The sequence below is a fragment of the Ranitomeya imitator genome, chromosome 4, assembly GCF_032444005.1.
Source record: "Ranitomeya imitator isolate aRanImi1 chromosome 4, aRanImi1.pri, whole genome shotgun sequence".
Taxonomy (NCBI): Eukaryota; Metazoa; Chordata; class Amphibia; order Anura; family Dendrobatidae; genus Ranitomeya; species Ranitomeya imitator.
Genome location: NC_091285.1, coordinates 505,511,123 through 505,536,674, shown reverse-complemented (window position 1 = coordinate 505,536,674; position 25,552 = coordinate 505,511,123). Strand labels below are relative to the sequence as shown.

Sequence of the window (25,552 nt, the reverse complement as noted above, 5' to 3'; positions counted from 1 at the left end):
CCTCTAGATAAGTTCCTTAGGGGGTCTACTTTCCAAAATGGTGTCATTTGTGGGGGGTTTCAATGTTTAGGCACATCAGTGGCTCTTCAAACGCAACATGGCGTCCCATCTCAATTCCTGTCAATTTTGCTTTGAAAAGTCAAACGGCGCTCCTTCCCTTCCGAGCTCTCCCATCCACCCAAACAGTGGTTTACCCCCACATATGGGGTATCCGCGTACTCAGGACAAATTGTACAACAACTTTTGGGGTCCAATTTCTTCTCTTACCCTTGGGAAAATAAAAAATTGGGGGCAAAAAGATAATTTTTGTGAAAAAATATGATTTTTTATTTTTACGGTTCTACATTATAAACTTCTGTGAAGCACTTGGTGGGTCAAAGTGCTCACCACACCTCTAGATAAGTTCCTTAGGGGGTCTACTTTCCAAAATGGTGTCACTTGTGGGGGGTTTCAATGTTTAGGCACATCAGTGGCTCTTCAAACGCAACATGACGTCCCATCTCAATTCCTGTCAATTTTGCATTGAAAAGTCAAACGGCGCTCCTTCCCTTCCGAGCTCTCCCATCCGCCCAAACAGTGGTTTACCCTCACATATGGGCTATCAGCGTACTCAGGACAAATTGTACAACAACTTTTGGGGTCCAATTTCTTCTCTTACCCTTGGGAAAATAAAAAATTGGGGGCGAAAAGATAATTTTTGTGAAAAAATATGATTTTTTATTTTTACGGTTCTACATTATAAACTTCTGTGAAGCACTTGTTGGGTCAAAGTGCTCACCACACCTCTAGATTAGTTCCTTAGGGGGTCTACTTTCCAAAATGGTGTCACTTGTGGGGGGTTTCAATGTTTAGCCACATCAGGGGCTCTCCAAACGAAACATGGCGTCCCATCTCAATTCCAGTCAATTTTGCATTGAAAAGTCAAATGGCACTCCTTCGCTTCCGAGCTCTGCCATGCGCCCAAACAGTGGTTTACCCCCACATGTGGGGTATTGGCATACTCAGGACAAATTGTACAACAATGTTTGGGGTCCATTTTCTCCTGTTACCCTTGGTAAAATAAAACAAATTGGAGCTGAATTAAATTTTTTGTGAAAAAAAGTTAAATGTTCATTTTTATTTAAACATTCAAAAAATTCCTGTGAAGCACCAGAAGGGTTAATAAACTTCTTGAATATGGTTTTGAGCACCTTGAGGGGTGTAGTTTTTAGAATGGTGTCACACTTGGGTATTTTCTATCATATAGACCCCTCAAAATGACTTCAAATGAGATGTGGTCCCTAAAATAAAATGGTGTTGTAGAAATGAGAAATTGCTGGTCAACTTTTAACCCTTATAACTCCCTAACAAAAAAAAATTTTGGTTCCAAAATTGTGCTGATGTAAAGTAGACATGTGGGAAATGTTACTTATTAAGTATTTTGTGTGACATATCTCTGTGATTTAATTGCATAAAAATTCAAAGTTGGAAAATTGCGAAATTTTCATAATTTTCGCCAAATTTCCGTTTTTTTCACAAATAAACGCAGGTACTATCAAATAATTTTTACCATTGTCATGAAGTACAATATGTCACGAGAAAACAATGTCAGAATCACCAGGATCCATTGAAGCGTTCCAGAGTTATAACCTCATAAAGGGACAGTGGTCAGAATTGTAAAAATTGGCCCGGTCATTAACGTGCAAACCACCCTTGGGGGTAAAGGGGTTAAAAACTGGATGCAACGTACAGAAAAACGTTCCCTTGAACGTTTTTTTCCAGACGACGGTCCGCCAAAATCCAACGCAACCATTGCACGACGGACGCGACGTGTGGTCGTATGTCGCGATCTGTCAGCAATACAAGTCTATGGGAAAAAAAAACGCATCCTGCGGGCACATTTGCAGGATGCGTTTTTTTGCCCAAAACGACGGATTGTGACGGATACAAAACAACGGAAGTGTGAAAGTAGCTAGAAACTGACGAATAAGAAACCAACTTCAGCCTCGTTCTGAAGAGACAATTTGCATCTTGTGAGCAGACACTTCTAGGCTCCTCAGACTGTAAACCAGCAGCAAAACGGTGCTCCTCTCGAGAGAAAGAATGAAAGCGAATAGTGGCATATACAAGTATTTCGTGCAGCACAAGCAGCTTTCGCAGTCCACGTTTTAGGAAGCACCACACACCGAGGCACGGAGCTTATTCCTATCAGGTCCCTAGACGTGCATCTTCAGAATTAGAAAAACTTCAAAAAAACACATCATGTGTGAAAAATACCCAAACATTAGCTGCCTGTAAAGTAACAGTCCCTAATAAACCCAGCGTAAATAAGACGAATGGAGAAAACCGTGCGCATGGATGAACCGGAGACTATCGGAGGCGCCGGCAGAGCTCTATCTCCGCCCGGCGGCGGCCGCCTCACTGGCTGCTGATACCCGCCTACAAAGCTGCGCAACTACCAGCTCATCACGTGACCTAACAACCTTCCCGCTGCCTGTCGCGCCACTGTCCCGCCCACCACATTATCCGCTTGAGACTGTTGACTGTACCGCTCAGCCTAACTCTACTAACACTACTTTGCTGGAAGTTCCGTCTGTTTACCACGCCCCTATAGAATGACAATATTCCGGAGCTGGTTCTGGATTGGTGGTTTCGGCTGTCACTTAGAGCCGTGCTTGGCGAATCAGTGACTTGGCTCCCATTTTGACTGTTGAGAGGGAAGTGGGAGCTGCAGGTGTTGTGCCGCTGCTGTGGTTACGGTGCCGGGAGCCCATGAAGCCGCCGGGCGCTGAGGGCAGTAAGTGTTCTGTGGCTGCGCTGTCAGCTGCATCCGGGGTGTCTGCTTAGCTTGTGCATAGGTGATCGCCGGTGTAGGACTACAGGTACCAGGATGCCTATTGCTGAGGGCTGTGCGTCCATCATTCGTGTCCTGTCATGCTGGGCTCGGGGTAGTCCTTCCCAGTAGATGGAGCACTGGGGCCCCGGGGTTAGGGCCACTCAGGTGGATGGGAGATAAGGTGATCACATCCGACAACTGCCAGAGCCGGAAGCCAGTGATGAGGGGCTGTGCTGGGTGTCAGACCCCCGATGTCCCCGGCTGTGCTGGGTGTCAGACCCCCGATGTCCCCGGCTGTGCTGGGTGTCAGACCCCCGATGTTCCCGGCTGTGCTGGGTGTCAGACCCCCGATGTCCCCGGCTGTGCTGGGTGTCAGACCCCCGATGTTCCCGGCTGTGGCGGGTGTCAGACCCCCGATGTTCCCGGCTGTGCTGGGTGTCAGACCCCCGATGTCCCCGGCTGTGCTGGGTGTCAGACCCCCGATGTTCCCGGCTGTGGCGGGTGTCAGACCCCCGATGTTCCCGGCTGTGCTGGGTGTCAGACCCCCGATGTCCCCGGCTGTGCTGGGTGTCAGACCCCCGATGTCCCCGGCTGTGGTGGGTGTCAGACCCCCGATGTCCCCGGCTGTGGTGGGTGTCAGACCCCCGATGTCCCCGGCTGTGGCGGGTGTCAGACCCCCGATGTTCCCGGCTGTGCTGGGTGTCAGACCCCCGATGTCCCCGGCTGTGCTGGGTGTCAGACCCCCGATGTTCCCGGCTGTGGCGGGTGTCAGACCCCCGATGTTCCCGGCTGTGCTGGGTGTCAGACCCCCGATGTCCCCGGCTGTGCTGGGTGTCAGACCCCCGATGTCCCCGGCTGTGGTGGGTGTCAGACCCCCGATGTCCCCGGCTGTGGTGGGTGTCAGACCCCCGATGTCCCCGGCTGTGGTGGGTGTCAGACCCCCGATGTCCCCGGCTGTGCTGGGTGTCAGACCCCCGATGTTCCCGGCTGTGCTGGGTGTCAGACCCCCGATGTTCCCGGCTGTGCTGGGTGTCAGACCCCCGATGTTCCCGGCTGTGCTGGGTGTCAGACCCCCGATGTTCCCGGCTGTGCTGGGTGTCAGACCCCCGATGTTCCCGGCTGTGGCGGGTGTCAGACCCCCGATGTCCCCGGCTGTGCTGGGTGTCAGACCCCCGATGTCCCCGGCTGTGCTGGGTGTCAGACCCCCGATGTCCCCGGCTGTGCTGGGTGTCAGACCCCCGATGTCCCCGGCTGTGCTGGGTGTCAGACCCCCGATGTCCCCGGCTGTCCTGGGTGTCAGACCCCCGATGTCCCCGGCTGTGCTGGGTGTCAGACCCCCGATGTCCCCGGCTGTGCTGGGTGTCAGACCCCCGATGTCCCCGGCTGTGCTGGGTGTTAGACCCCCGATGTCCCCGGCTGTCCTGGGTGTCAGACCCCCGATGTCCCCGGCTGTGCTGGGTGTCAGACCCCCGATGTCACCAGCAGTGCCTGATGCCCGCTGTCTCCTCTCCAGTCACTGCCTCATGCACCATGTTCTGTGGGACCCTTATAGGGCTGAGGACAGGGGTCTCGGGGGGCCGTAGACTGTAATGTGACTGTACAGCTCCGCCTGGGACCTTGGAGCAGATTTCACAAGACAGGCGGCTTATTCATCAGTCTGGAGAATAGAAAGAATCGGGGTAAACGATGGCGACTTTCCTAGAGGGCGGCGGCACCACCACCTAGGGCCTCACGTCAGAGCCAGGAGGGGATGTCTGTCTGACTGACACCTGCTTGTGGCCAATACTGATGTGTGAATAGAGACTGAAGTCTACATCTCCGACCACCACAGTCGCACAATGCGTCACTCAGGAGCTGAGCGAGGACCGTACTTCTGCTGCCCGCAGTGTGCGCTTGGGAACATTCCCTTTTATAGATGCGGATGAGCCCCCTGTACACAGTATGCGTTGTCATGTCGCTAATGCTTCTGCTTCTCTCCCCCAGCGTCTCCGTATCTGACCGCTCCGAATCACAATGTCTCTGGACTTTGACAGTGGAGCGTTGCAGACCCAGCATGATGATGAGGAGGAGTATGATAAGGAGGATTACGCCCGAGAGCAGGAGGTGAGGACGGCAGCCCCGGATGGCACCGCAGCCTTCTGATCTGGAATAAGGAGGTGGATTAGCGGTAGAATGTGTATACACAGCGCACCATTCATTATCTGCTCCCTGTACCGTACACCTACAATTCCCCTGGGAATCAATTACCTGACCCCGTCTGCTCTCCGCAGTAATTACCTCTGTACCGTACTCCTTCTTCTCCGTATTACTCCGTAATTCTTCTTATTTCTTGTCTGGCTTAAGTATTAAATAGTCAGTGATCCCAGCATCACGAGCGTTAGGCAAAGTATTTCATTTCTGAAATAATTTTATTAGTATTACAGGTTTTCCCCTAAAAGTGGCGCAATATTAAATTTTTTTTGATTCATTCATTCATTTCTTTATTTTTTATGGAATACATGTAGGAGTTGTTTATAGTCTTTAACTCCGTTTTGGCTTTTATGACAAACTATTGTCACGTTCCAGGACCCATAACTTTTTTTTGTTACAGTAATTTTTTTTCTGCGACGTTCTTATTTAAGGACTTGTTTTTTTTTTTGTACTATACTTGTGTCACCATATTCTGAGCATTTTTCTTTAGCAAAGCTGTTTGAGGGCTTATTTTTTGCATGATAAACTGTAATTTTCATCAGTGCATTTTTATGATGCAGGCAATTTTTTATCACTTTTTATTACACTTTTCAAGAGGCAAAACGAACGAAAGCATAAATTCTAACTTTATATGTTTTTACATTATTCACGGTAAAGTACCATTGGTATCTTTATTCTGTTGGTTCTGACAATGACAGCAATACCAAATTGATATATTTTTTTTAATGTTTTTCCTACGTTTGCGCACAAATAATTTGTATTTTATTTAAAAAAAATCTTTTTTGGGAGGGGGGTCACCAAATTTTGATAGCTATAACTTTTTATTTTTCTATAGACGGAGTTCGGTGAGGACTTGTTTTTTGTGGACAATCTGTAGTGTTTTATTGTGAGAGCTTTAACTGTTTCTTCCTTTTCTGGGTACAGCTTGGTATGAGGGCTTGGTTTTTTTTTTTTGTGTGTAAAGAGCTCTTGTTTTTATTGTCAACATTTTGGGATTCATATGTTTTGATTACTTTTTTAGATTTTTGAGGAGAGATGAACAAAAGCAGCAGTTCTGGCATAGTTTTAAAACTTTTTTTTTATGACATTAACCTTGTGGATACATAAAAGTTTTTTTAGGACTGGTCAATAAGGACGCAACAATATCAGCTATGCGATATTGTGTATTTATATTTTCCATGTACCTGAAAACCTGATATATGTAGCTTGAAAAAGGCTCACACACAGAGCCGAAACGTCGCACACAAATGGGCTATTAAACTAGCTTTTTTTTTGCACTAGAATGATGGTGTGCTGCTTTTTTTTCCCTACAATATTTAGAAGTCCCACATGGGGACTTGGACATGTGATGATACATTGATGATACACTTTACTACATATGTAGTGCAGGGCATTTTCTAGCATGTCAGTGTATTTGATAAACAGGCTCTGCCGGGATCTGATAGGTTGCGGTATATGGCAGACACAGAGGCCTTTTTTTGGAGCTTTTTGTTGCAATAGCAACCATGGGCACATCGTTATCTTGCTGTGCTGATGGGTTGATAAAGGGAGGGACCTTCTTCTGTCAAACTCCTCACATGCTGCTGTTACTATCCGAGCGGTTAAAATGCCCCAATCCCAGCACATGCAGCAGGAGCTCTGCTGTGTATGATGGCCGGCTCCTACTGAATGGCATGGGCACAAATCCTGATCCCATGCCATCCCTGGGACTTTACTGTACTCTGTGGTACCCTGCTTGCAGTCCGATGTACAGTGATCTTCATTTGCGGGTCTGGGTTAGTTAAGGATTCCCTTTGATTTACAATACCTTTTAACCTCCAGTTCTGGGTAGTATAATGACTGTAAAAGTGCTGTACACGAAATGCCACATCGTTATCTAAAGGGTTATTATCTATCCATGATAACGTGCGATCAGTGCGGTCCGCCCGCTGGGTAGAGCCCTGTCTGAATGGAGCACTGGTCAAGCATATGTACCATTTTTCCCCTATGGGAATGCCATGAAAGCAGAGTACTGTACCACCACTATCCCATAGAGAATGACTAGAGCGATGGTGTCGCATGTCTGGACACCACTCCATTCAGATGGGGCATTTCCGTATCGGTGGCGTTCCCAGCAGTTGAACCCCTCACCAGTCAGGTATGATTTTGCGTCCTTCAGGTGATGTTCTGTATGCAGCGCGCAGTCACCAGATATTAGTGTATGAAATCTACTTTTCACATCTGGTGCCCTAAGCGATGTCATTTTTTTTAGATTGATGCCTTTTCTCCCTACAGCTGCAGCAGCTATTAACAGACCTTCCTCATGATATGCTTGATGACAGCCTCTGCTCATCTTCAGAGCCAAACTTCAGTGACTGTAGTGACCATGACTTATCTGAACAGTAAGTAACGTCTTTCTTGCTTTGTCACTGTCATATCATTTTCACAGTTGCTTTCTGACAATTGCATTTTCCATTTCAAGGCAACCTCATTGGAATCCTGAGGAACACTGGGAAAATGATGAAGAAAGATCTGATCATCAAAATGTAGGTACAATCGAGACTTTTTTTTTTTTTTTTTTCCAGCTTTCTGATTTCTTGTTCTTATGGATTGTGTTCTTGCTTATCAGTGTCAAAATGGTTATAGTGACCGAACAAAGTCTGCTCAGTATATGGGCCTACAAAATGGACCTCCGAGAAGCCAAGATGTGGAAGAAATAAAGCCCACCGGGTGGGGAGCTCCTGGCAGAGACAAAGATGAAACTCTCTTACCTAATAATTATATCTACCCCAAAGAATCGGCAAATGAGGAATCGAATTTAGGAACCTTTCACAGTGACAATCATTATGATGGCCCTGACCATTGTTCAACCAGTGAGTTATATCATCTGCCAGAGGACTTTCAGCCTTATACCAATAGTGCACATCAGATGGATGAAGGCTTTCCGGAGGATAAACATGAGAAGTTTCAGGTGAGTAATGAACATCCATCTAAAGTCATCATGTGTCTGAGGATGATGCTGGTGGAACCCCAAGAACTCAATCCTCTGCTGATTTCCAAACCCAAACCTCTTTGATGCTTGTCTATGTCTGGTTGCTGCTCCGACATATCGAGGACTAGTAAGTACTAATGATGCACTGTGCGGCCTTCTCTGGGAACCTCTTACATATAGGCAGGATGGTGGTCTCCTTACCCAATATGATGGAGAGGTGACCAAGCATGTTGGCGGCTATCTTCTATTTAGCTTGGGGGTGTAATGAAACAGTCAGTATTCTCAGTAAGCCACATAAACTACTACTGGGAGTGCCACATTTATTTTCTCTTGAGATCCTTTTTTTCTAGATTTAAAGGGGTCCTGGAAGTTACGGTGCCAGTGTTGCTGTGCTATATGCCATAAAAGTCTCAGACAGTAACATTGCTCAGACAAGTGTTAAAGGGGTTGCCCACTACTTCGACAACTCCTTCCGACTCCCTGTGTTTGCCCCCAGTAAAATAACACCTATGCTCACCTCTGGTGTCTGCGCTGTTCCAGCTTTTTCAGCACTGACTCTACCTTGAATTGTGTGGTATTATGTCACGCGATCCCTGAGGCCAGTCAGTGCTGACTTCATGCTTCCCTTCTTTCAGACAAACAAGACATCTGGATGACGTGAGAGCCGCTGCTGCCCTGTCACCACCTCATGATGTCAATTACATCTGTAAGGCTGTGTGCACACGTTGCTGATTTTTTGCGGTTTTTTTTTCTTTATCGCCTCTCATTGGGGGACACAGGAACCATGGGTGTATGCTGCTGCCACTAGGAGGCTGACACTATGCAAATAAAAAAGTTAGCTCCTCCTCTGCAGTGTACACCCCACCGACTGGCATTAAACTCTTCAGTTTAGCTTAGTGTCAGTAGGAGGTGGACATGGGTCTTTCATTAGACCCTTATCTACCTCAATATGCGTTTTCTTTTCAGGTTTTCCGGAGGGATACAGGGTGAACAGTCACACCTGTAGTCCCACAATTCGGACTATGAGTACGGTGTGTACTGCCACCCCGTATCCTCACAGATCCCTCACCAGGACCAAGATCCTAGCACACAAGCGTGCTCAGAAGTCTGGTCCTGGCTCCGTCCCCCACCCACTCGCCCACCAGAGCCTGTCGGTCGGAGGAGACGAGGACGTCCATCAGCAGCTCCTATGGACGTCTGATACCTTCTCAAGGTTAGTAGCAGACGACATGGGATTTTACTAGGTGAGTATTCTAAAGGGGTTCCCAGGACGCAGCGCTTTCTCTGTTCCCTGCGCGGTGGCTCTTTCTGACGTGGCGGGGTAACTTTTCCATGCCCCACCGCGTTCCTCCAGCGCCCCGGCCTCCCGGGGCCTGCTTGCGGTCCCTGGCTCCTAATTTAGGCCCCGGGGCCTACTTGCGGCGTACCTCCTACCCTCCTCAGCGTTATATACAGCGGCCTCACAGGCGTCGCTCACCTCCACAGCCAGCACCGTTGCTTCCGGCGGTCACTGGCTCCCAATTTAGGCCCCGGCTTTTCCGGGGCCTACTCCGGCGACTCTTCTCCGGTGGCAGCACTCTTTCATGCGGCGGCTGCCACGCCGCTCTGCCGGGCAGCGTCTGCGCCGCAGGGGTTCTTCTCAGCGGTCACCGGCTCCTAATTTAGGCCCTGGTTTTTCCGGGGCCTACTCCGGCGACTCTTAACCGGCTGCAGCGCTCTCTTCATGCGGCGGCTGCCGCGCCGCTCTGCCGGGCAGCGTCTGCGCCGCGGGGGTTCGCAGCGGGCACCGGCTTCTATTATAGGCCCCGGCTTTTCCCGGGGCCTACTTCCGGTTTGCGCGCTCCCTCTCTTCCGGTCTGCGGGCGGGCTTTTTTCCCGCCCGACATATTTTTGTCCTGCCCACCGGCGCCTCCGTGGCTGGCTCCTCCCACTTCCTCCAGGGAATGAGTCACTCTTCTGGCGTGCACTCCGCAGCAGCAGCACCAGCTCAGCCCCGCACGTGTTTTTTCCTGTGAGCTCAGCGATCTGCACAGAATACGGCCCCTCAGGACAGGAGTTCTCAGCTGACAAGTGGGACATTTTCCAGGACCGGGTCCGTGAGTAGCTGCACTGCAGACTGACACCCTTCTCTGCCCCACTGTCCCCTAACCCACTGGCATCTTCAGGGATCTCTCAAAATGTCTTCTAAAGGGGGCCGCGCTCGCCCCCCTACCTCTTCATCTTCTGCCCTAGTCACGTACTTTGCATGTTCGTCCTGTAACAGCAAACTTCCCTCAGGTCAGTCCTCTCCGCTGTGTCAGTCCTGCAGCAACCCGATTGTTCCCACCGCCCAGGACCCCCCGACTGTTCCGCCCGAGAGTGATCCCCCCATCCCAGGCTGGGCCGCCTCTCTGTCACAATCGGTGGCCGATTTAACACGGGTATCTCAAACCTTGGTGTCTGCGCTGGATCGGTTACCCCTGCAGACCCCTGCCGTGGCCAGCGGGTCGCAGGAACCGCCACCCGAGACCTCCTTGCCAAGCTACAAAAGGTCCAGACAGGAACGTCGGTCTGAGTCCTCTTCGCGTTCCATCTCGCCGCCCGGTCCTCCCCCGCGGTTGGTGTCGCACCATTCCTCCTCCCCTGAGTCAGGCGAGGCCTTATCTGATGCGCCCTCAGAGGAGATTTCAGAGCTGGATCCTAGCCAAATCGCCACCATGAGTGAGTCGGTCCAGAACCTCATTCGGGCTATAAACCAAACATGTGGCATTAAGGATCCCTCTACGGAACCCGCAGATCAGGCGGTTTCGTTTAGACGGGCCAAACCACCTTCAAAATTTTTTGCTCCTCATCCTGAATTCGAGGAAATCCTGGCCAGAGAGAGAGAGAATCCGACCAGACGTTTTCAGAGGGGAAAACGCCTGGGGGTGTTATATCCTTTTTCACCAGATCTTACCGCCAATTGGACGGTCTCTCCCTTGGTGGATCCCCCTGTTTCCAGGCTGTCCACCAACACGGTACTTCCACTGTCCGGTGGAGCGTCTCTGAAGGATTCTAACGACAGAGTTATAGAATCCTTCGCGAAATCTGCCTTTGAAGCGGCTTCAGCAGCGCTATGCCCAGCCTTTGCTTCCACTTGGGCTTCAAAATCCATCTCAAAATGGGCCAAGGATCTACGGCGAGGTATCCTGGACGGGGCTCCTCCAGCGCAATTAGCGGAACTTGCCAACCAGATTTCCCACGCTGGTGAATACCTGGTTTCCGCCTCCCTGGATGTCGCCTCTTGTGCGGCTCAGGCTTCCAGCAATGCCGTTGCCATCCGCCGGACCGTTTGGCTCAAGGCCTGGCAGGCGGACTTGTCCTCCAAAAAGTCCCTCACTAGTCTGCCCTTCCAGGGCTCTCGTCTCTTTGGTTCCCAGCTGGACCAGATCATTAAGGACGCCACTGGGGGCACAAGTTCCCTTCTTCCCCAGGCTAAACCTCGTCGCCCCCCTCCTAGACGACAGTTTCGCTCGTTTCGGCCTTTTCGTCGCTTCGCTGCATCAAACGCCTTTTCCCAGCAGCAACAGAGGCCACAGGCACGTCAAGAGAAGAAGGCGGTGTCCTTCAGGCCCACTCCGTCCTGGCGTCCTCGCTATTCCCAGGGTAGATCGTCCAGGCCCAGGACTGGAAGATCCACCTCCGCATGACTCTCTGCAAGACTCCAGCCCAACTCCCAGTTTGGGCGGCCGTCTTCTCCGTTTCAGGGACATCTGGATTTCCGCAGTAGAGGATGCATGGGTCAGGGAAGTTGTATCCTCGGGATACAAAATAGAGTTCGCCTCCCGACCCAGGGATCGCTTCTTCCAATCCCGTCCTCCAAAAGATCCCGCTCTGGTTCCGGGCTTCTTCGCAGCCATCGCTTCTCTGCTCAAATCCGGGGTAATCGTTCCTGTCCCAGAAAAGGAACGGTTCACGGGTTTCTACTCAAACCTCTTTGTGGTACCGAAAAAAGACGGCAAGGTTCGTCCCATTCTGGACCTCAAATTGCTGAACAGGAGGGTTCGCCTGAGACACTTCAGGATGGAATCCCTTCGTTCAGTAATTGCTTCCATGGAGGCTCAGGAATTTCTATGCTCTATAGATATCCAGGACGCCTACCTACATGTTCCAATATTTCCCGGACATCACCGTTTCCTGCGCTTCGCAGTGCAACAAGACCATTTTCAGTTCGTCGCCCTGCCGTTCTGTCTCGCAACCGCGCCAAGGGTGTTGACAAAGATCATGGCGGCGCTGATGGCCATCTTGAGAGTCAGAGGCTTGGTCCTATTTCCATATCTCGACGTCATTCTCATCAAGGCTCCGTCCTTTGCTCAGGCCCACGAAAGCCTGTCCATTGTTCTCGACACCTTAGCCCGTTTCGGGTGGCTGGTCAACCGGAAGAAGTCCTGCCTTATTCCTTCTCAGCGCATCATCTTTCTGGGCATGCTCTTCGACACTCGTCAGTCCAGAGTCTTCCTTCCCAAGGACAAGAGATCCACCCTTTGTCGGGACATACTCTTGCTCCAGGGTCCTCGGCCTCCCTCCCTCCGATCGGCCATGAGGGTTCTGGGGAGGATGGTAGCTACCTTGGAAGCGATTCCCTTCGCCCAATTCCATTCTCGACCCCTTCAGCAAGCCATTCTGTCTCAGTGGGACAGGTCGGTCTTCTCCCTGGATCGGCCGATCAGACTCTCCTTTCGGTTCAAGCGGTCTCTCAACTGGTGGCTGACGTCTCCTCTCATCTCCCAGGGCAGGTCCTTCCTTCCGGTTCACTGGCAGGTGGTGACAACGGATGCCAGCCTGATCGGCTGGGGTGCGGTTTTTCGCCACCTGACGGTTCAGGGCCGTTGGTCGCCGCAGGAGTCTGCGCTAAAAACGCCGCATGTTCATTAATTTTGCAATTTTTTTTTGCGGGTTTCCCACTATATAATGCATTGGGAAATGTCTGGAAAAAACCGCATGCAGATTTCTTGCAGAAAATTTCAGGTTTTTCTCAGGAATTTTCTGCAAGAAATCCTGAACGTGTGCACATAGCCTATGAGAGGAAAGTGAAGCCAGCGCTGATTGGCTACAGGGGTCGCGTGACATAACAATGTAATGTGATCCCTGGGAGAGCCAGTGCCGCCCCATGCCTGCAACTGCGCTGCCACCGGAGGGGAGGATAGGTAATTAGAAAAGAGGCTGTCTGCAAGGGGTACAACCCAAAAAAAAATCTGTTTGCGATTGGACTAATGGATCAAAATTACCCATACACGAGACCTCATTTATAATGAGTCAAACGTTTGGTATTGTGATATATCATGGGGGGTAGAATTAAAATTCTAAGCTGGAACGTTAGGGGTCTCGCCAATGTCTCAAAGCGGGCCGCAATTTTACAATATCTGCTGAAGCTGAGGCCCCCAGTGATTTGCCTTCAAGAAACACACCTAGTAGAAGACAAAGTAGCTATGTTACAAAAAAGATGGGTGAGGAAGGCTTATCACTCGACGTACTCAGCCTATGCTAGGGGAGTGTCGGTATTAATCCACACTTCTCCATATGAAGAAGTGGAGGTTATAATAGACAAAGACGGGCAATACGTGTTTATTGTATGTAAGATATTGCATAGATTATTATGTATAGTGTCTTTATATATCCCTCCACCGTTTTCGGGAAAAAAGATACAGGAAATTCTGGACATATCGGGGAAATGGACTGGGGTCCCGTTGTTTGTAATAGGAGACGTGAATAATATTGCAAATGATCATTGGAATAGGGGCAAACATACAGGGAACAGAGAGGAAGGGAATGTAACACCTTTTGGAATCTACATGAGGGAAATTGAATGGATAGACTTGTGGAGAGTTCGAAATATGGAGAACTACACTTACTCGTGCTACTCGGCGACGTATGGTTCCTTGTCTCGCATTGATGTGGCTTTGGGAAATGAAGGGATGGATAACTTGGTGCGGGAAGTGGAATAATTGCCCAGAGTTCTATCGGATCATTGTCCTCTGATGGTATCTCTACAATTGGGACAACAGGGGCGGTTGGCAGGTATGGAATGGAAAATTCACCCCTTTTGGTTACGGTTGCTGGATATGGGAAAGATGGGAGAGGAACTGGGAGAATTCTTTAGGATAAACGAAGGTAGTGCAGAGGGTCATATAGTTTGGAATACTATGAAGGCGTTTTTGAGAGGGATTTTATTCAGAGAAGTATCTCGATATAAGACTAGGTCTCAAAATCTAGACAAAGCAGTGATGGAGGAATTAAGGGCAGCGAAGGAGGCATTGGGTGCGCAGTGTTCAAAAGCTACGCAGACCCGCATGAGAGTGGCCCAGTTGGAGGTTAATAAACTTCACATCCGCAAGGCAGAGAGACTGCGGGCATTTCAGAACGAGGCATTCTATGCGGAGGGTGAGAAAGTGGGGCACCTGCTCTGTGGTAGCTTCGGCACAACGGGAATCCTCGCATGTGTACGCAATTAAAACAAAGGAAGGTAATGTGGTTACACAAGGGGATCAAATTTTGGATGTATTTAAACAATTTTACAGTGAGCTATACTCCTCTAAGATATATAAAGGTCAAGAGGAGATGGACAGGTATATGAGTGCGATTAGGCTTCCTAGATTAGGTAATGAAGACAGAGAATGGATCGATAGGCCGATGGCGGCAGAGGAACTGAGGGTGGCACTGGCGGATATGGCGGGTAATAAGGCCCCGGGGGCGGATGGCATTCCGGCAGAGGTGTATAAAACCTTTAGTGAAGGAATAATCACTAAATTGGAGAAGGTATTTAATGAGTCGTTGGAGAGTGGAGTATTACCTACAGCTATGAGAGAGGCCATTGTTGTGGTCATTCCTAAAGCTGATAAGGATCCGTTGAATCCAGAGTCCTACAGACCAATCTCACTCCTTACGACGGATATAAAGATTTTGGCAAAGGCTTTGGCCAACAGACTAACCCATGTGATTGATAAAGTGATTCACCCAGATCAATCTGGATTTATGCCCAAAAAATCTACAGCAATCAATTTAAAGAGACTATATTTAAATATGCAAATTCCAGCCGAAAATGCTGGAAAGAGAGTAGTAGTGTCTTTGGATGCCCATAAGGCCTTTGATTGTGTAGAATGGAATCGGTTTTGTTGTGCCTTGGGTTCGGGCCTAAGTTTATATCTTGGGTGGGGTTGCTATACTCCTCTCTAATGGCAAAAATTAGAGTAAATAATAAATTATCTGATGGTCTCTCATTGCACAGGGGTACAAGGCAGGGGTGCCTATTGTCTCCGTTGCTGTTTGCCCTAGCCGTGGAGCCCTTGGCCGCTAAAATAAGGGATGCACGAGAGATAAAAGGGTTTGTCTATAGAATTGAGGAGGAGAAGGTGTCTTTGTATGCCGACGATATTTTGTTATTCTTGGGGGACTCAGGGGAGAGTCTGGATAACGCGGTGGCATTAATTGAGGAATTCGGGGAATTTTCGGGACTCAAAATAAATTGGGACAAATCGTGCATTATGCCCATTGATGAGGTAGAGAGGGGTACTGGGGAGGTGGAAATGTCATCAAAATTGAAGGTAGTTTTGAAATTTAAATATTTGGGGATACAAATCACCCTTCCTCTGACGAGGTTTGAAGAACTTAAAGGGCCACTGTCACCCCCCTCCAGCCGTTATAAACTAAAAGAGCCACCTTGTGCAACAGTAATGCTGCATTCTAACAAGGTGGCTCTTTTAGTTTTAGGTTCAAGTATACCCCAAATAAAGCATTTTTATACTTGGCCACAATTCCTGTCTCTAGCCAGGGAGGCGGGTCCTCACTCCCCAGCTCTAACCGCTCCTCTGCTGTCACTCCAATCTTCCTGCGCTTTCGGCGCCGCCCCCTCAGCGCTGTGTACGTTTCAAAACCGGCCCCTGCGCAGTGTACTGCTGTGCTGCGCAGACGCAGTAAGCTCTGGCCGTCTGACATCCCAGCCAGGCTTGCAGACTGCGCCTGCGCGGGCATTGCGGCCAGACACCTTTGGAATCCCCGCCCTGTGTTATGCATTATGCACAGTGCGGGGCGGGGATTCCAAAGGTGGCTGGCCGCAATGCCCGCGCAGTCTGCAAGCCTGGCTGGGACGTCAGATGGCCAGAGCTTACTGCGTCTGCGCAGCACAGCAGTACACTGCGCAGGCGCCGGTTTTGAAACGTATTTGGCTTGGGGAAGGAATATTGGATGGGAAATGAGGAAGGCATTAAGGGGGTCTCGAAGGAAGGGGGGGAGTTTTGTTCATAAAATATATGATTATATGTGAATTATAGCTTGATGTCATATGTTATAATTGTTTTCCTTAATAAAAATTTAACTGATTTAAAAGTGCAGTGAATATTCATTAGCCGCTTCCGCACCCACCTGTCAGCTGAGCAGTGAGCTGGGAGCAGCACATGAATACTCCTTCACTTAAACAGGAACACGCATGGTTTTCAGCATTGGATTCCTGCAGCGGCTGGGGAGATCGGTGTGTCCGGTGGAGGAGGGGGCATCAGCAGGGGCCAGAGGGGACAAGATCACTGCATACCTGCCTGGCTGTGCTGGATGCTGAGGCATAAGGACCTCTGTGATGTCATGAAGTGGGCGGGCTGGAGCATCACATGGCAGCACAGAGCCCTCCCTCTTCTGATGTCATCACAGGTCCTTCAGACCCGCACTAGAATCTGCTGGCTTCCTCTTATGACCTGTGCTGTGGTCCAAGAAGTATCATTTCACCTTGCAGAGAGTGACATGATAAGCATGTCGAGTTGAAGAGACTTAAAGCCGCAATGCTCCTCTGGGAAATATGCAAATTGTCTCTTCAGAGAGGAAGAGGACTAGAACTCTAGTGCCACCTATTGGAAGTAGCAATCCTAACAGTCAATGTCGACCCTTTAACGAGCCTTGTCACATGGCTTAGGATAATAGCCAAACCAGAGTCTCAATTTCCAGACACTGTGTTTCGGGGTACTGCCCCTCGTCAGTGCAAAGTGGAGATCTGGTTTGGCTGATTGAGAGGCGTCAGACCGGGATCCATGAAGTATCATTTCTCCTTGCGGAGAGTGACACCTCTCTGAAGAGACAATTTGCATATTTCCCAGAGGAGCATTGCGGCTTTAAGTCTCCTCACCTCGACATGCTTAACATGTCTGAAGAGACATTTTGCATATGACCTGTGCTGTGGAAAGGCAACAAGAGGGAGGGCTCTGTGTGTGCAGTCAGTGGCTGACTGGCTGCCTGCTACAATTAAAAGGTTAGTCTTTACAACACACAATAAAGCACTCTGCCACTCCCGTGGTGAACTATAACTCCCAGCATGCCATAGGACATGCTGGGAGTTATAGTTCTCCCAATGGGATCTTAAAGCAGCACTCCAGTGTTATTTTTCAGTTCTGGAGTGGTGCTTTAACCCCTTCCCGACCCATGACGCCACGTAGGCGTCATGAAAGTCGGTGCCATTCCGACCCATGACGCCTATGCGGCGTCATGGAAAGATCGCGTCCCTGCAGATCGGGTGAAAGGGTTAACTCCCATCTGCAGGGACAGGGGGAGTGGTAGTTTAGCCCAGGGGGGGTGGCTTCACCCCCTCGTGGCTACGATCGCTCTGATTGGCAGTTTCACTTTCAACAGCCAATTAGAGCGATTTGTAATATTTCACCTATTATAACGGGTGAAATATTACAATCCAGCCATGGCCGATGCTGAAATATCATCGGCCATGGCTGGAAATACTAATGTGCCCCCACCCCACCCCACCGATCGCCCCCGCAGCCCCCCGATCTGGCAGGTACACTGCTCCGGCTCCCCTACGTCCAGTGCTCCGCTCCCCCCCGTGCTCTTGTCCGCTCCCCCCGTGCTCCAATCACCCCCCCGTGCTCCAATCACCCCCCCCTGCACTCCGATCCACACCCCCCCGGTGCTCCGTTCCACCCCCCCGTGCTCCATTCCAGCCCCCCCGTGCTCCATTCCAGCCCCCCCGTGCTCCGTTCCACCCCTCCCGCGCTCCGATTCCCCCCCCCCGTGCTCAGATCCCCCCCCCCCCCGTGGTCCCCCCCCTCCCCGTGGTCCCCCCCCCCACCCCATCATACTTACCGATCCAGCCGGGGTCCCGTCCGTCTTCTCCCTGGGCGCCGCCATCTTCCAAAATGGCGGGCGCATGTGCAGTGCGCCCGCCGAATCTGCCGGGCGGCAGATTCGTTCCAAAGTGCATTTTGATCACTGAGATATAATCTATCTCAGTGATCAAAATAAAAAAAATAATAAATGACCCCCCCCTTTGTCACCCCCATAGGTAGGGACAATAAAAAAAAATAAAGAAATTTTTTTTTTCCACTAATGTTAGAATAGGGTTAGGGGTAGGGTTTAGGGGTAGGGTTAGGGGTAGGGTTAGGGCTAGGGGTAGGGGTAGGGGTAGGGTTAGGGGTAGGGGTAGGGTTAGGGGTAGGGTTAGGGTTAGGGCTAGGGTTAGGGTTAGGGCTAGGGTTAGAGTTAGGGCTAGGGTTAGGGCTAGGGTTAGGGCTTCGGTATGTGCACACGTATTCTGGTCCTCTGCGGATTTTTCCGCTGCGGATTTGATAAATCCGCAGTGCTAAACCGCTGCGGATTTATGTCGGATTTACCGCGTTTTTTTCTGCGCATTTCACTGCGGTTTTACAACTGCGATTTTCTATTGGAGCAGTTGTAAAACCGCTGCGGAATCCGCACAAAAGAAGTGACATGCTGCGGAATGTAAACCGCTGCGTTTCCGTGCAGTTTTTCCGCAGCATGTGTACAGCGATTTTTGTTTCCCGTAGGTTTACATTGAACTGTAAACTCATGGGAAACTGCTGCGGATCCGCAGCGTTTTCCGCAGCGTGTGCACATACCTTTAGAATTAGGCTATGTGCACACGGTGCGGATTTGGCTGCGGATTCGCAGCAGTGTTCCATCAGGTTTACAGTACCATGTAAACATATGAAAAACCAAATCCGCTGTGCCCATGGTGCGGAAAATACCGCGCGGAAACGCTGCGTTGTATTTTCCGCAGCATGTCAATTCTTTGTGCGGATTCCGCAGCGTTTTACACCTGTTCCTCAATAGGAATCCGCAGGTGAAATCCGCACAAAAAACACTGGAAATCCGCGGAAAATCCGCAGGTAAAACGCAGTGCCTTTTACCCGCGGATTTTTCAAAAATGGTGCGGAAATATCTCACACGAATCCGCAACGTGGGCACATAGCCTTAGGGTTAGGGTTGGAATTAGGGTTGTGGTTAGGGTTAGGGGTGTGTTGGGGTTAGGGTTGTGGTTAGGGGTGTGTTGCGGTTAGGGTTGTGATTAGGGTTATGGCTACAGTTGGGATTAGAGTTAGGGGTGTGTTGGGGTTAGTGTTGGAGGTAGAATTGAGGGGTTACCACTGTTTAGGCACATCAGGGGTCTCCAAACGCAACATGGCGCCACCATTGATTCCAGCCAATCTCGTATTCAAAAAGTCAAATGGTGCTCCCTCACTTCTGAGCCCCGACGTGTGCCCAAACAGTGGTTTACCCCCACATATGGGGTACCAGCATACTCAGGACAAACTGCGCAACAATTACTGGGGTCCAATTTCTCCTGTTACCCTTGTGAATCTAAAAAAATGCTTGCTAAAACATAATTTTTGAGGAAAGAAAAATGATTTTTTATTTTCACGGCTCTGCGTTGTAAACGTCTGTGAAGCACTTGGGGGTTCAAAGTGCTCACCACATATCTAGATAAGTTCCTTGGGGGGTCTAGTTTCTAAAATGGGGTCACTTGTGGGGGTTTCTACTGTTTAGGCACACCAGGGGCTCTGCAAACGCAACGTGACACCCGTAGACCATTCCATCAAAGTCTGCATTTCAAAAGTCACTACTTCCCTTCTGAGCCCCGACGTGTGCCCAAACAGTGGTTTACCTCCACACATGGGGTATCAGCGTATTCAGGAGAAACTGGACAACAAATTTTGTGGTCCAATTTCTCCTGTAACCCTTGGGAAAATAAAAAATTCTGGGCTAAATAATTATTTTTGAGGAAAGAAAACGTATTTATTATTTTCACGGCTCTGCATTATAAACTTCTATGAAGCGCTTGGGGGTTCAAAGTGCTCACCACACATCTAGATAAGTTCCTTTCGGGGTCTAGTTTCCAAAATGGGGTCACTTGCGGGGGGTTTCTACTGTTAAGCCACATCAGGGGCTCTGCAAACGCAACGTGACGCCCACAGAGCATTCCATCAAAGTCTGCATTTCAAAACGTCACTACTTCACTTCCGAGCCTCGTCATGTGCCCAAACAGTGGTTTACCCCCACATATGGGGTATCAGCGTTCTAAGGAGAAACTGGACAACAACTTTTGGGGTCCAATTTCTTCTGTAACCCTTGGGAAAATAAAAAATTCTGGGCTAAATAATTATTTTTGAGGAAAGAAAACGTATTTATTATTTTCACGGCTCTGCATTATAAACTTCTATGAAGCACTTGGGGGTTCAAAGTGCTCACCACACATCTAGATAAGTTCCTTTGGGGGTCTAGTTTCCAAAATGGTGTCACTTGTGGGGGGTTTCTACTGTTAAGCCACATCAGGGGCTCTGCAAACGCAACGTGACGCCCACAGAGCATTCCATCAAAGTCTGCATTTCAAAACGTCACTACTTCACTTCCGAGCCCCGGCATGTGCCCAAACAGTGATTTACCCCCACATATGGGGTATCAGCGTACTCAGGAGAAACTGGACAACAACTTTTGGGGTCAAATTTCTCCTGTTACCCTTGGGAAAATAAAAAATTGCAGGCTAAAAGATCATTTTTGAGAAAATAATTTTTTTTTTTATTTTCATGGCTCTGCGTTATAAACTTCTGTGACGCACTTGGGGGTTCAAAGTCCTCACCACACATCTAGATTAGTTCCTTTGGGGGTCTAGTTTCCAAAATGGTGTCATTTCTGGGGGATGTCCAATGTTTAGGCACACAGGGGCTCTCCAAACGTGACATGGTGTCCGCTAATGATTGGAGCTAATTTTCCATTTAAAAAGCCAAATGGCGTGCCATCCCTTCCGAGCCCTGCCGTGCGCCCAAACAGTGGTTTACCCCCTCATATGGGGTATCAGCATACTCAGGACAAACTGGACAACAATATTTGGGGTCCAATTTCTCCTATTATCCTTGGCAAAATAGGAAATTCCAGGCTAAAAAATCATTTTTGAGGAAAGAAAAATTATTTTTTATTTTCATGGCTCTGCGTTATAAACTTCTGTGAAGCACCTGGGGGTTTAAAGTGCTCAATATGCATCTAGATAAGTTCCTTGGGGGGTCTAGTTTCCAAAATGGGGTCACTTGTGGGGGAGCTCCAATGTTTAGGCACACAGGGGCTCTCCAAACGCGACATGGTGTCCGCTAACAATTGGAGCTAATTTTCCATTCAAAAAGTCAAATGGCGCGCCTTCCCTTCCGAGCCCTGCCGAGTGCCCAAACAGTGGTTTACCCCCACATATGAGGTATCGGCGTACTCGGGAGAAATTGCCCAACAAATTTTATGATCCATTTTATCCTACTGCCCATGTGAAAATGAAAAAATTGAGGCGAAAATAATTTTTTTGTGAAAAAAAAGTACTTTTTCATTTTTACAGATCAATTTGTGAAGCACCTGAGGGTTTAAAGTGCTCACTAGGCATCTAAATAAGTTCCTTGGGGGGTCTAGTTTCCAAAATGGGGTCACTTGTGGGGGAGCGCCAATGTTTAGGCACACAGGAGCTATCCAAACGCGACATGGTGTCCGCTAACGATGGAAATAATTTTTCATTCAAAAAGTCAAATGGCGCTCCTTCCCTTCCGAGCCTTACCATGTGCCCAAACAGTGGTTTACCCCCACATGTGAGGTATTGGTGTACTCAGGAGAAATTGCCCAACACATTTTAGGATCCATTTTATCCTGTTGCCCATGTGAAAATGAAAAAATTGAGGCTAAAAGAATTTTTTTGTGAAAAAAAAGTACTTTTTCATTTTTACGGATCAATTTGTGAAGCACCTGGGGGTTCAAAGTGCTCACTATGCATCTAGATAAGTTCCTTGGGATGTCTAGTTTCCAAAATGGGGTCACTTGTGGGGGAGCTCCAATTTTTAGGCACACGGGGGCTTTCCAAACGTGACATGGTGTCCGCTAAAGAGTGGAGCCAATTTTTGATTCAAAAAGTCAAATGGCGCTCCTTCCCTTCCAAGCCCTGCCGTGCGCCCAAACAGTGGTTTACCCCCACATATGAGGTATCAGCGTACTCAGGACAAATTGGACAACAACTTTCGTGGTTCAGTTTCTCCTTTTACCATTGGGAAAATAAAAAAATTGTTGCTAAAAGATAATTTTTGTGACTAAAAAGTTAAATGTTCATTTTTTCCTTCCATGTTGCTTCTGCTGCTGTGAAGCACCTGAAGGGTTAATAAACTTCTTGAATGTGGTTTTGAGTACCTTGAGGGGTGCAGTTTTTAGAATGGTGTCACTTTTGGGTATTTTCAGCCATATAGACCCCTCAAACTGACTTCAAATGTGAGGTGGTCCCTAAAAAAAATGGTTTTGTAAATTTCGTTGTAAAAATGACAAATCGCTGGTCAAATTTTAACCCTTATAACTTCCTAACAAAAAAAAATTTTGTTTCCAAAATTGTGCTGATGTAAAGTAAACATGTGGGAAATGTTATTTATTAACTATTTTGTGTCACATATCTCTCTGGTTTAACAGAATAAAAATTCAAAATGTGAAAATTGCAAAATTTTCAAAATTTTCGCCAAATTTCCGTTTTTATCACAAATAAACGCAGAATTTATTGACCTAAATTTACCACTAACATGAAGCCCAATATGTCACGAAAAAACAATCTCAGAACCGCTAGGATCCGTTGAAGCGTTCCTGAGTTATTACCTCATAAAGGGACACTGGTCAGAATTGCAAAAAACGGCAAGGTCTTTAAGGTCAAAATAGGCTGGGTCATGAAGGGGTTAAATATAAGCCCTGTGCCCCCTTTCTTATACTCACCCTCCAGTGTCTTCATATAGTACTTTACAGACACCACACTGGTCCAGCTGCACCATCTTCTACTTGTAGCTTCCAACATAATAGCATACTATTATATATAATAACACCACATATAATAGTATGTTATTAAATTTTAAATTTTTTTTTTTTTTTTTTTTTTTGCTTCAAATATTTTTTTTCCCTATTTTTCACCTCTAAAACGTGGGTGCGTCTTATAGTCCGAAAAATACGGTACCTTCAAAAATTAAAGCTGAACTAAGATGGCTTACTAGGCAGGGCAGCTTTTTCTATGCCTTTAAAGAGTTGTTTGGTGTTCTGTTAAGTTTGCTGTCTCTCTATCTTAATTCTGACAGTGGATATATAGGACTGCAATCTGTCTTGGATTTTAGTGGACAGAACTCAAGGATTGCACTGATCTTCCAGCCAATAAATATAAGGAGATCGATTCAGCTGCATTTCACTTTAAAAAAAAACCCACAAATGTAAGTTCCCGGCCCCTAGTATTATACTCACCAGCCGTCGTCTTCATCTGCTCCCTGTGCAACCCCGGTCGTCTTCTTCAGGTCATGACCTGCCAGATCGCTTCAGTGTTTGCTGGGTGAGCCGGATGTCACAATCCATGAATCTATGAGAGCCAGAACAAGGCTGTCATAGACTTACACTGAGAGCTTGTGACTGGTACCAGTGACCTCCAGTCAGTCAGGAGCTGCGGTCACAAGATGGCGGCACAGGACCAGATTGGAACTGGAAACAACTGAAGACAGTGGCTGGTAAGTATGGTATTATGGGCAGGCAACATGAATTAGTGAGACCACTCCAGCTCTGAAATCATCATAAGAAAAAAAAAAAAAACCTTTTGAATGGTGCATCAAATGAAATCTATACAGTATGTACAGTACAAATCTATGTAATTCTCATTTAATAATCTGACTTAAAGGGATATTCCCATTTGAGCGATCCTATCCCAATATGTAGTAGGTGTAATAATAATACCTCCAATAAGAAATGCTGTATAGTTTTTTGATTCGCTTCGCACCTTTCCTCACGTGCATGCATTGTAGTACCTTAGGATATCCATGGTTATGACCACTGATATAGTGACAGTTAGGCCGGGGTCATACTTGCAAGTGTGATGCGAGAAACTCTGCCGGCAGTTTGGACCGGAGCGTTCAGCTGCATAGAAATACATGTGCCGGCGGCAGTGCCGGGTAATGATGTGCGAGTTTCTCGCATCACACTTGCAAGTCTGACCCTGACCTTAGGTACCGTATATACTTGAGTATAAGCCTACCTGAGTATAAGCCAAGACCCCTAATTTTTCCACAAAGAAACTGGGAAAACTTAATGACTCGCGTATAAGCCTAGGGTGGGAAATGCAGCAGCTACTGGTAAATTAAAAAAATAAAAATAGATACTAATAAAAGTAAAATTGATTGAGATATCAGTAGGTTAAGTGTTTTTGAATATCAATATTGAATCAGGAGCCCCATATAATGCTCCATACGGTTCATGATGAGCCCCACACAATTCTCCATATTAAAATATATTAGATAAATCACCTGCGCTTATAAGGTAAAATCGATAGCGCAGGTGATTTATCTAATCTATTCTACATTGTTTTATCTTAGTCAGAGTATAGCGCAGACTCTGTCACCTCACCAGCAGCTTATTTCTTTTTCCGCCTCCCCTTTTCCTTTTCCATGCTCATTTAGTTTTTTTCTTCTCCCTGTTTGCATTGTTTGTCGGCGCAGCGCCGGTGTTTACTAGTTTTATTCACCATATTAAAATATGCCCCATATAATGCTGCACAAAAGGTTAATGATGGCCTCTTAAGATGCTCCATAGAATATTATGCCCCATATAATGCTGCACAAAGGTTCATGGCCCCATAAGATGCTCCATATAATGCTGCACAAAGGTTGATGGCCCCATAAGATGCTCCATTGACCCCCCCTGGGACAATGACTCGAGTATAAGCAGAGAGGAGGACTTTCAGCCTTAAAAAATGGGCTGAAAATCTCGGCTTATACTTGAGTATATACGGTAGCTAGTTGCTAGTGGTCGTAACAATGGATACCGAAGGTCCTGCACATAAGGAAAGAGGCAAAGCGAATTAGAAAAACTATACTACATTTCTAATTGGAGGTATTTGCTGATATTATTATTACACCTGCTACATACTGGGATAGGATCTTGGAGATGGGAATACCCCTTTGAGTCTTTATACCGGGTCAGTAAGAGGGAAGCTGTCGGCGGATATCCCTCTGAAATGGAAAATCTATTACTTGTGTATTATGTGTAGTTATGCCAATGCTGACATGTTTTGCAAGATTTTAGTGTAATGTCATACTTTAGAGTGGATTTAATATTTTTGCCACTTCTATAGATATTCCCTGCTGCAGAGCGAAATGGCCATCACACGTCGGAGAGCATTCAGCTGAAATACAATCCATACCAACTAAATGTGACCCGGAAAGATGTAGCCGCCAGCCAGGACCCTATAAGACGAGATGACAAGTATGGGGACCTGCAGAGAGAGTTCCTGGACACTGGTGAATGTAAGT

At 48.0% G+C, this 25,552-nt stretch overlaps 1 protein-coding gene across 1 annotated transcript in view; it reads left to right on the top strand.

Moving 5' to 3' along the window:
- The first annotated feature begins 2,671 nt into the window (after positions 1–2,671).
- CEP152 (centrosomal protein 152) overlaps positions 2,672–25,552 on the top strand; it is an 83,630-nt gene continuing 60,749 nt past the window's right edge. The window contains exons 1-6 of the mRNA XM_069766034.1: positions 2,672–2,776; positions 4,799–4,918; positions 7,280–7,386; positions 7,467–7,530; positions 7,614–7,955; positions 25,375–25,546. Of these exons, the coding sequence (XP_069622135.1) occupies positions 4,829–4,918; positions 7,280–7,386; positions 7,467–7,530; positions 7,614–7,955; positions 25,375–25,546 (775 nt within the window). The 5' untranslated portion in view covers positions 2,672–2,776; positions 4,799–4,828. The remainder of the gene's footprint in view (positions 2,777–4,798; positions 4,919–7,279; positions 7,387–7,466; positions 7,531–7,613; positions 7,956–25,374; positions 25,547–25,552) is intronic.